Source organism: Physeter macrocephalus, chromosome 13, assembly GCF_002837175.3.
Source record: "Physeter macrocephalus isolate SW-GA chromosome 13, ASM283717v5, whole genome shotgun sequence".
In the NCBI taxonomy this organism is placed as follows: domain Eukaryota; kingdom Metazoa; phylum Chordata; class Mammalia; order Artiodactyla; family Physeteridae; genus Physeter; species Physeter macrocephalus.
In genome coordinates this window covers 86,231,667-86,243,465 of record NC_041226.1, presented here as the reverse complement: position 1 = coordinate 86,243,465, position 11,799 = coordinate 86,231,667, and the positions used below count along the sequence as shown (strand labels likewise).

Sequence of the window (11,799 nt, the reverse complement as noted above, 5' to 3'; positions counted from 1 at the left end):
AAAAAAAAAAAAAAAAAAAAAAAAAAAAAAACAAAAAAACAAAACAGTATAAACTCAAGATGTATTTTCTCTTAAGGAAACTAAACATGTGATCAATGAGTAGCAATGAGGAACCCTGGAGTGAGGTCTCTAAACCTCATTCTCCAATAAAGGGAACCAGAGCTCCTTAAAGGAATGGCTGATTCCAGGTCGGTGGTAAGAAATGTACAAGGTAATTATAACTCAATAATAATTTAAAAAAATAACACAATTTAAAAACAAGCAAAAGACTTGAATAAACATTTCTCTAAATAAGATATACAAATGGCCAATAAGCACATGAAAAGATGTTCAGCATCATTAGCCATCAGGGAAACGAAAATCAAAAACCACAGTGAGATACTACTTCATACCCACTAGGATGGCTACATCAAAAAAAGCCAGTGATAACAAGTGCTGGTGAGGATGTAGAGAAATTGGAACCCTCATGTACTGCTGGTAGGGATGTAAAATGGTGCAGTTGCTTTAGAAAATAGTCTGGTAGTTTGTTACGAGATCAAACACAGAGATAGTATATGACCCAGCAATTGCAATCCTAGGCGTATACCCAAGAGAAATGAAAACATACATCCACACGAAAACTTGTACCTGAGTGTTTGCAGCAGCATTACTCAAAATTGTCAAAATGGGGAAACTGAGATGTCCAAATGTCCGTGAATAAATAACATGTGGTATGTCCATGTAATGGAATATTATTTGGCAATAAAAAGAAATGAAGTACTGATACATGCTAAAACATGGATGAACTTCGAACACATTATGCTAAGTGACAGGAGCCAGTCACAAAAGGGCCCATAGTATACGATTCCATTTATATGAAGTGTCTAGAAGAGGCAAATTTAGGGACTTCCCTGGTGGTCCAGTGGTTAAGACTCTGCACTTCTGCAGGGGACGCGGGTTCGATCCCTGGTCAGGGAACTAAGATCCCGCGTGTTGCGTGACATGGTCAAAAAAAGAGAAAGGGGCAAATTTATAGAGACAGAAAGTTAGATTAGTGGCTGTCTAAGGCTGGGGGAATGGAGAGAAATGAGGGCAGGGTATGGGGAGAGTACAAAGGGTATGGGGTTACTTTCTGAGGCAATGAAAATGTTCTAAAGTTGATTGTGGTGATGGCTGCACAACTCTGTGAATACACTAAAAATCACTAAATTGTTTTAAACTGGGTGAACTGTATGGTATGGGCGTTATACCTCAATAAAGCTATTACCACATACACATACAAGTAAGTACAACATGAACCTGGAACACCTTTTCATATCCCAAAGCGAGAAAACGATCAGAGACTTCTGGGGTCACATCAAAATGAACTCAGGAAACAATCTGAAGCAGCTGTCACTGTTCAAAGATGGGACTTGAGCATCACTAAGGATAATAACTGCAATGGACTGGACATATAAACTATGTTTATTTACATCCCTGAGTTCAGAATGCTATATTAAAAAACTCAATCCAGGGCTTCCCCGGTGGCTCAGTGGTTAAGAATCTGCCTGCCAATGCAGGGGACACGGGTTCGAGCTCTGGTCCGGGAAGATCCCACATGCCGCGGAGCAGCTAAGTCCGTGCGCCACAAGTACTGAGCCTGCGCTCTAGAGCCCGCATGCCACAACTACTGAGCCGCGTGCCACAGCTTCTGAAGCCTGCGTGCCTAGAGCCCGTGCTCTGCAACAAGAGAAGCCACCGCAATGAGAAGCCCGCGCACCCCAACGAAGAGTAGCCCCCGCTCGACGCAACTAGAAAAAGCCTGTGCGCGGCAACGAAGACCCAACACAGCCAAAAATAAATAAATACAAATAAATACATTTTTAAAACCCCAAAACCTCAATCCAATGGTCATGTTAGATGATGCTAATTAACACTCACTTTGATAACTGGTAAATGAAGGAAGGAATTAAGCACTGATCGTGCCTTTCCCCTGAGAATTATAACACAGGATAAGCTTGATTGACAAGGGGAGGTCTCTTTTAGTGTATTCCGGCTAAGGAATGAGGAAGGGATGGCAGGAAGCATTATAATGTCATCATTTTGCAACTCCAAGGAATTAACCGATCTAGGCAGTAACCATCAACGGCTATTAATATCAAAAAAGGAAAGATGCCTCTAGATGGAAGTGCAGGGCAGCACCTAGTCAACATTCTTCTAGATACAAAAACATGAACCTGATTCAGCCTGGTTTTGCAGGAAATTCAAGGGACAGAGGAACATGTTAAATAACACTGCATAGATGTAATCAGCAAAACCAGAGTGTGGGAGACTTCTCAGAGAAACAACCCTTCCTTAAAAAAAAAAAAACAAATAAGTTGCAAGGAGAAAAATACAGAGAAGGGAGAACTTTATACAAATATTAATGAGTTACAGTGTTTGGACTTTATCTGGATCTGAAATTGAAAACCGAACTGTTTGAAAACAGCAAACTATACCCTGCAGGCCAAATCCAGCCCAGGGCTTGCTTCTGTAAGGCCCTCAAGGTAAGAATGCTTTGTTTAAAAAAATTAAATTAAAACAAACAAAGAATATGCAACAGACCAATATGCAGCAGAGACTATGTGTAGCCCCAGAAGCCTAAAATATTTACTATCTGGCCCTTTACAGAAAAAGTTTGCCTTGTTCTAGAGATATGCACTAAGGTATTTATAGGCGAATGGACATGATGCCTGGAATTCGCTTCCAAATAATCCAGGGGAGTAGGAAGAGGTCTGGAAGAAACAAGACTGGCCAACTGTGGAAGTTCTGTGATGGGGCTTCATTATACTGTTCTCTTTTTTGCAAATGTCTGAAATTCGTCATAAATAAAAATTTTAAAATAGGCTGATCAAGGAATAGAAGAGGTGGCTCATCTGAAATGTCAATGTGGTAGAGATAGCTAGTTGCCCCACTGTATCTGCTCTTCCTTATTAACAGAATTTTACTTGGGCATATGAACAAGTTCTGGCCAATAAAATGTTAAGTGAAAGTTCTGTGAGGCTTTTGAGGAAGCACCCCTAAATGGAGAAGCCACAACTTCCTACTCTCTCTTCTTCCCGGCTAGTCATAATTCATGGAGACTGTAACAGCCATTTTGGACCATGAGATGGAATCCATGTGTGAAGATGGTGGGAAAGCAGGATAGGAGACCACATCCCTGGCCATTTTGTGAAAATGCCACGCTAGCCTTGGACTGCCTGACTATCTGTAGCCTTCTTATACGTGAAGGAGAAATAAAGTTCTATCTTTTGAAGCCAGTATTATTCTGGATTTTTCTGCAGTCAAGTCTAACCCTAACTGATACAGTCAGGAAAATATTTCTTTCAAAATATTCCTGCTATTCAAGGTGAATCTGGTATACAAGCCCAATTTTGGGGTGGTGATGGTTAAATGACAGAACTGCAAGTATTCCAAAGTTTCCCCCCAGGTCAGTGTTTTTTTTTTCTTCCAGAGATGAAGCAGAGTCCAGAGAGATGGGTAAAAAGCTGTACATCTGAGATAAGAAGAAAAGCTGAAAAGGTGAAATTAGGAAGAGTTGGGGTCTTGGTTTTGAAAGGACAAACTCATCTATCTGTTTGACCTTGAGAAGCTCAGTCCTCCAACAGCCAAGACCTAGGCTGGAGGTGGTTCCTACAGCAAAGGGAAAGTGAGGGCCTTTGAATTCCTTGCAGAGAGTCATGACCGTCGGGAGTCTCAGGCTCCCATTGGTAGAGCACCGGCCTGGGTCAGATTAGACGATGAGAGGTCCGTCCTTTGAGCCGAGTTACGTTGCCCAAGGTTACAGAGCTCACAAACAAGTGGCATTTACATGGGGGTTTAAATGATAGACGGTACTGCACATTCAGGGACAAAAACCAAGTAATCCTGCTTTACAACACTTTTTCGACCCTCAAAAGCAAAATTCCATTTAACAAGTGAATGAGTAACTTGGAAGACGGTTGAGTCAGTTTACAGGAACAAGCCAACACTTTCCCTCCAAGTGGGTAGTTCACCTCTGCACAGTCCTGTCCCTCCCAGCCCACCGAAGCTCCCTCACACCATGAGGACAGGCGCTCATAAGGTGTCCCAAGCCTGACAGGGACAGTGAGAGAGGCTGGGGGCCAGCTGGCCTGGAGGGGAGACACACTGAATCCCCTGGGCCGAACCACGAATCTTCCTCCTTGTGGGAGGCAGCTGAGGGTGACGCTGAGAACACAGGGTCTGGGGTCCAGCAGGCCTGGGCGTGAGTCGTGCCCTTGCCACTGACAGCTGGTCTGCCTGGGACTGTTTCCACACCTGTGAAGGAGGGGATCACACCCACCTTGGAGGTCGTTGTAAGCGTTAAGTGGGTAATATGCGTTAGCTATGATTACAGTTGAGACCTTAACAGCAAACGCCAGCATTACAGTGTCTAAATCGTCCCTGTGGCCTTGACTGACTCCAACTACGAAAAACTTCTAGTGACACAGGCCAGCTCCTGCTCATCCTTTAGGCTTTAGCCTGCCTGTCTCTCCCTGGGGAAGTGTCTCTGATCACCCTGAAAATTGAAGGTCCCCCCTACACCCAAGTAAGACCACATGCCATTCTTCCTTTATAGCACCAGTCCTGGTTATAATTATACAATTACAAGTTTTTGAGTGCTGTCCTTTTCCGCCTTTAGACTCTAAGCTCCATCAGGTCGGGGACGGTGCCAGTTTTGTTTACCACTATATTCCCAATTCTATCACACTGCCCAGCACACAGGAGTTTCTCAATAAACGCTTCTTGAATAAATGAAACAAATTTTAATGTACAGAGCTCCTCACCTAGAGAATCTTTGGTCTGGTTAAAATATTTTAAAAACAATTATGGAAAAGTTCAGACGCTGACAGGTTCATAATCAATAGGTGTCTCTCGCTTTCTCTCTCCCTCCCCCTCTCTTATCCTGGTCAATTTGAAAAATCTGAGAAACTTTTCTTTTAGACAATTTTTCAACCGATACAGTGGCACTTTAATGATTCCATAAAGGAAATCCACTCGGGAACGTTACAAAGCTTTACGCTTAACTCTCTCTCTCCTATTTTGGACGTTCTGTCTTGTTTCGAAACATCTAATTATAATCAATTTGGTAGAAGGAAACCTTAACAACGTCACCTGAAAAATAACACTGGTCAATGACAGCATTTCCAGAAGCCTGGACAGGAAGAGCAAGGCGAGGCGAGCCCGAAGCACACACAACCCGATGGTGAAGCGTGACCCAGGTCACATCTCACTTGCCCTGCTGACCTCAGAGAGCGACCGGGAGGCTGGAACGGGAGAATGTTTGACTGGGCGCCAGGTCTGGAAAGCAACCTCAGGTCCCACACAGCAGCCACCCTGGGCTACATCCTGAAGTCTCACCAGCCAAAACCGATCGTGCAGGACCCAATAACTGAGGGGAGGGAAGAGAACTGGGAGCTGTCAGAGGGCACTGACGCCATCTAGTCACGCCTCCCTCTAAATGAGCTCCGTAAAGCCCAGCAGACACAGCGGCCCTGCTTACACAGTGCTGGAGGTGGGGAGCCACCCAGACCGCACCAGCCAACACGGTTCATTCCGGAGCAGTGTATAATGTCCAGCAACACTTTCTTAGCCTCCCATCTGTAATTTTTACCCGTTGGGGGTCCTCATTCTACTCTCCAGAGCTTCTGGGGATTGTCAATCCAAGGAGGCAGCATTCAGGAGTCTAATGGCATGGTTGAGTGGGGAAGGAATTGTTTGGACCTAGGGTAAGTACCTTGGCTACAGTTTTGTACTGGAGGGTCTAGAAAGGAAGAGAACACAGTTTTTCAAGCCAAGAGACCTGTCTGCAAAGCATACATCTAGCACCACATAATTAATAATAAACAGCAGCTAAGATCTGAGTGTTTAGTATGCCCAGCATAGTTCTAAAAGCTTTATATGTATTAACTAATTTAATCCTTCCTACAAGCCCATGACACAGGGTACCACAACTGATGTATTCTGTAGATGAGTTAACTAAGGTACAGAGCACTTTAGTAAACTGCTCAAGTTCACAGACTAGTAAGTGGTGAACTGGGATTCAAATCTAGCTGGGCTCTCCTCTAGTCCAGCCCTCTCTCCACTATATTATACGGCCTCACATTCCCACCGTGCACAGCCCTCCTCCCAACCCACAGGATCTCACCTGGTTCACGCCCCACATTCTGCCTTGCTCCTCATCCACTGGGACTTATTTTCTCAATTAGGGTTTGTCCCTTGGACCTCAATTCCAGAACCTCCAAGGACTTCACTTCCCACCGTAACAATGATTCATAATTTCCTATTATGCCATTTCTGACTTCCCTGGGTAGTAAATTCACAGACCACATCATGGATTTCAAGTACAGTTCGTTTCATTTCTTACTCACGTCAATCCTGCTTTTCTACTAAGAATCCCAGAAGTTCTTAGAACATGAAAAGGTAGCAGTTGACATGCTGGGAGTTTTGCTAAGAGTCAGTGCAGAAACAACTTCCACTGGACTTCAACTAGCCGGCAAGCGTGCACAGCCAGAGCTGTGGTATAAAGACTGCCTGTAGATTTAATACAAGGCCCTGTAAAGGCTGACTGCTTCTGGCAGCTTTTCTGACTATCAGGATGAGTACTCCAAAGGTTATAGTCCTGTAAGAGTCATTTGTACCACAGAGAAACAGCTGTGGGACAGAGCAGCATCCAGCAGCAGAAACACTGGAAGACATGCCCTCTAATGTACAAAGTTTAGGAACAAGTTCTCATGTGACAAACGCCCAGCAGGGAGGGTGCTCCAAGCCCCTGACGAGGACCGTCTGGAGCCTGCTCGTACCTTCACTCCGTCCAGCACGGCTCTGATGACCCCCTTGACAGTTGTCACCATCTCTTTATCTTCTGAGTTCACACCTTCTAGCATCACTTGGTCAGACCAACGAATGAGGTTGGCGAGACTTTGGTACACTCGGCTATAGCAGGAGGAGAGGGCTGAGCTAGAGGTAGAAGATTTTTAAAAGAATATTAAAAATCTAAAGCATGACCATCACTTTACGTCATCTGTTTAGCAGAGAACTAGTTTCTCAGTGACTAGGGTTTCTCACTCCTTCTTTCTATAAGATCTGCACCTCCTTTAAATAAACTTTTCCTCCCTGAATCTATTTCCTTACATCCAATGAAGATTTTGTGGAGCTTTATCTTCCAGTCTGTTATAAATTTTTTTTCATTTCTCATATATAATGTATAAAAATTCCACCATGAGAGTTAATATGCTTTTTCAAACTTCACATCCTCCACGAGATTCTGATAACGTCTCTCAAGGAGTGCCTGCCTCATCTTCCTCTCCTTCTAGTAGCTCAGACTGTTGTACACTTCTTGCTCTGAATTAGATAAAAATTCATGTTATATTGTGTCACAAGGAGCCAACAGGTTTGTGGAATTTTAGCAGGCAGGATCCTTTAAAGGAACAGCCTTTATTTTTATTAAAAAATTTTTTTTAGATCTTAGTTCCCTGACCAGGGATCGAATCTGCACCCCCTGCCGTGGAAGTGTGGAGCCTTAACCACTGGACTGCCAGGGAAGTCCCAAGGAACAGTCTTTAAACATGAGCTCAAAGAGATGTGAAGTTTACTAGAATTCCTTCTAACATGGGCTCAGCTTCGCCATCCCCTGCAATAAGCCACGGCTGAGATGTCAGAGGAATGCGCTAATGAGGAGTATTTTAAGGAGGACAAGTCAGAGGCGAGGTGACCTGTGGTGATGGTAGGTGGGGGAGGAGGTACCAACTTCACTGTGACGCCAACAACTCAAAACAGAAGCCCGGGCACATCCGGAGCCCCAGCGATTGCAGAGTGGAGCCACAGTGAAGACGTTTTATACGTTCCACATATTTTTAAACAACTAAAGATCATTTTCCCTAGGATTTATGGAAAGGATTATTTTTCCATTTTAAACATTATGTATTACAACAGAGAGCAAAAATGTAGAAAATTTGTGGGATGTTACCTCCTCCACTAAAAAAAAAAAAAAAAAAAAAAAAGAATGAGGCAGACATTTAGGAGCCAAAGATATACTTTTTCCCCAAAGATATAATTTTGAGAAAAATATATAATATTGTAAGATATGATTAAAACAGGTTCTAAAAACCACGACATTAAAAAAAAAAAAAAAAAAAAGCCTGAGCCAAACAATGCTCTAATGAGAAGCTCTTCAGAATCAGGTAAGGAGGAAGAGAATTTCCAGGAGGGCTTAAGTCTCCACTTAGCCATTCACTCGGCTCCGTGCATGTTCCGGCGGGAGGAAAGAAGAGTCAGAAAGAATGAAAGCAGCTCCTCAAGCCCCATTACAAAGAAAACTTTACAAAAGGAGCCACAAGAAAGCCAGGGTTTGGCTGCTTTAGAGGATGATACAAATGAAAAGTGTTTGGTGTCAGACCTATTCTCTTCGAAAGGGGACTGAGAGAGTAAAACAAAACTTGCAGACCTGCTGTGGGGCCAGACCATAGATAGCGCCGTCCTGAAGGGGGGTGTGCTTCTAGCAGCTCTGCTCCTCCTCCCTGGCAAGGCCAGGCTAGGCCTCTTGAAACAAAGACTGTGGCCTCCCACCCGCGATAATTAAATGAAAGAGGTGGGAGGGGTCATTTTTACGTGATACTTAATTCCTACCTGCACTGGATGTTAACATTTCCCTGAAAGCACCTAAAAATGTTGGTAATTGTGTCCACCCTTCACATTGTGAGCTTGCAAGAATAATATTCCTGTGTCTTAATGTCACGGGAAGGACATTAAAAAAGGAAGGAGGGTCTTGTACCATAAAAATGTCCAGTGGACCAGTCTTTGGTCTGTTTCTGAAATGGAGCAAAGCTGTCTGCACTGAGGGCAAGCAGGGATCCTGCTCTCAAACATCTCTGAATGTTCCACCGTCAGGAAAAGCCTCCATTCATTGCCCACACTGAACAGCCAGCCGCTTGTTCACAGGCCCGGCACCACTGCCCTCGGAAACTAGGGGAGCGTGGCGAAAAGCCTACCTGCTAGGGCCCAACCCACAGAGAAGAGGCAGGAAAACACCCTCCCAGCTAACAAATGCACAGGAGGATGAGATGATGGAAGGAAGCTAAAAGAAACATTTGAGGAGCATTTTAGATCATCTCAGGGAGATCAATAAAAGTATCATCAACGGGCTTTGGAAGAATTTCAGGAGGAAAAAATCTCTTAAATGTTACTAGCCAAAGGACTACAAAGAAAAAAAAAGAAATCATTATTCCTTATGGCCACACCCAGGCATTTCTCTTTTCCCCTCTAGGAAACTGTTATAGACAGTAAGTAATTTTTGTCAACTATAAAATAATTACAAAACCTCCCCATGGACAAAAAATGCCCCAGACCACTGTCCTATAACTTGGTCAATTCTTCCAGAGCCTGCATGTCTAGAAAGTAACTTCCCAAGCAGAGTTGCTGGCTGACACTGCAGGAAGCGACAGTCCTAGCAGCAGCACCCTGCCAACGCTGTTACAGGGCTCGGTGAAGGTGACTGTCCTGGACTCTCCCAAAGAGGCCTGGCACGTGAGGGAATCCGCCCTCATTTCCCACAGTGCCGCCCGCCGGCGCCCTGGTGTGATCACACTCTGCTCGCAGGACTGCTGCTCTCGTCCCTGCCGGGCACACTGTGCCGGCTGGCCTCAGCTCCTCTGCTCTTCTCCTTCTCCTGCCCCCACCGCCCATCCAGATCCTACCCTTCCTTTAAGTCCAGCTGCAGCAAATCCTCCCCCAGGAAGTGCAACTCTCTTGTAACTCTCCCTCCTTCAAAGTCCAACAGAGCTTCCACTCGGTACCATCAAATCAGCACTGTCATACAGTGGGGGAGTTGATTTTTTCAGATCTTAACTCTCCCACAGTAGGCCCATCCCATGAGAAGAAGTGTATGAGAGCCTTTCATAAAAGCTACCTGTGCGTCTGAAACCCAGCATACTGTTAAGCACGTTCCCTCAAAGGAGAACAGTGCTGGGCCTGTCTACGAGCTGGGCACTGGGCTACCTACTGGAAAAGCATGGTGCTTGGTCTCACAGAGTCCTCCATATGGAGCGACTGAACAAGGCACCAAAGGGACTCGCTTCCTCAGAGGCTTCTTGTACATGACAGCAGCCTGGCCTGGAAAGTGAAGACAGCAGAGCAAAGCCCTACCAACACCTTATCCTTCCCCGCCAAGTGGCTTCAGTGAGCTTCCAGCCAAAAGACCACCATCTACAGGGGTCAGCAGAAGCTCCGGGGCAGAGAGCTTCTTGGAAATAAAGATACTGTTTTATCTCCCAGAAGAAGAAAACGATGCACTTCACTGTCAAGTTCTGAAAGCAGTTCACAAAAGCTGACCCTCATGGGGCTACAAGGACACTAAACCATCTTGAGGAACTGCAACAGAGAGATGTTTATCCCGAACAGGTATCAGGGAAAAAAACAAAGCCAGCAGGCATCTGACAGCCTCTCAAGAAGAAGCTCGTGATAGGCTCTCACTGAAGATTACATTTAATACTGCTTTCCTTTCTGTATTTAACAACAAACAGAGGGGCAAGCCGCTCACTAACCTTTCAGAGGAAAACGAACTCTAGCAATAAAAGCATTACCCCACAAAAGCTGACTACACTTCCATACCTGGCTTCCAATGAATCCAGGTGCTGTTTGGGAGGACCTGGCTTGATACAATTAAATGTTTCACTAATCCATGCTCTAATGGGCTTCTTCTCTACCTCTTTTGGCCTAATAATCTAAGCAGCCAAGGTCTCCAATAGGTTAGATAGTGGCAGGATTTAATGTCATAATAAACTATGGTTAACACAGGGTACTGGGAAAAATGTGTCCAAATCAATGCAATTATTGCCAATGAGCTAGCTAGTACAAAAAAATAACCACAGACTTACACTGTGGCTACATCCCTAGCAAAGGTGGCGATCTTCCTCAGTGTTGAGGCCTCATGAGTAACAATGACCTCAACCTTGGAAGAATACCAAGTGATAGCCATGGGGTAGGGGTGGGGGCAGGGCTCCTTTTCCTCCTGGCACTCCTCACTGGTCCTAGAAACACTGAGTGTGAAATGCCCCCGAACCAAGGCGCCACTAGGCCCGCACTGCTCTGACACAGCCCAGAGCAACTCACCTGTGTTGAATTCGAGGGTCGCTCTGCACCAGGGGTAAGATGGCCTCCAGCACCTTGCTGGCAGACCCTGGAAGCATCTCCAGTACCTTCTTATCAATAGCCATTTTGTCCACAATGGTCTTAAAGTAGCGCAAGGCACTGACAACTTCCTTCTCTTTCTCTTCCAGCCAGCTCAGGTTCTGAAAGGAAATGTTAAGCATAAGGAGGGAGGAGAGAGATTAAAGGGAGCAATTTTAAAATAAATTAATAAAATAAAATTTCCTGCAAACTCGTTTGAGACTGACACCAATGGAAAAGGCTTCTTGCTGCAGAAAGCAAGCCAAATTGTTTTTCTAAGGATTGCAATCAGGATACAGAGGCTAGACTTGAAGGAAGAAGAAGGGGCTGACGGAGAAAGGTTGTTTAGATATTCCTAATTCCCTTCCCGGACAGAGACAGATTTGCCCTGGGGTCTCCGCCTCAACCACAGTGAGATATCACCACTAATCTCAGTAAGTGTAGTGAGGACTAATTTGCTGATGGCTGCAGGATGCTTACAGAACCAACAGTTAAATCCCAACGTGTGTATCTATCCAGTAAATCAAATCAAGAAACCCCAGGCCTTTCAAGGTCCTGGGGGCTGTGTAAGACTGGTCAGAGGCATTAGTGCTCAAAACCCACTCTCCCAGGACTCCTCACTAGATTCCCACATTT

At 44.8% G+C, this 11,799-nt stretch overlaps 1 protein-coding gene across 1 annotated transcript in view; it reads right to left on the bottom strand.

The window, feature by feature from the left end:
• Positions 1-11,345, bottom strand: part of RAPGEF1 (Rap guanine nucleotide exchange factor 1) — a 56,323-nt gene extending 44,978 nt beyond the window's left edge. Inside the window, exons 1-2 of the mRNA XM_055089390.1 lie at positions 11,107-11,345; positions 6,801-6,957 (exon numbers count right to left, since the gene is read on the bottom strand). Coding sequence (XP_054945365.1) covers positions 6,801-6,957; positions 11,107-11,306 — 357 coding nt within the window. The 5' untranslated portion in view covers positions 11,307-11,345. The remainder of the gene's footprint in view (positions 1-6,800; positions 6,958-11,106) is intronic.
• Positions 11,346-11,799: the final 454 nt, after the last annotated feature.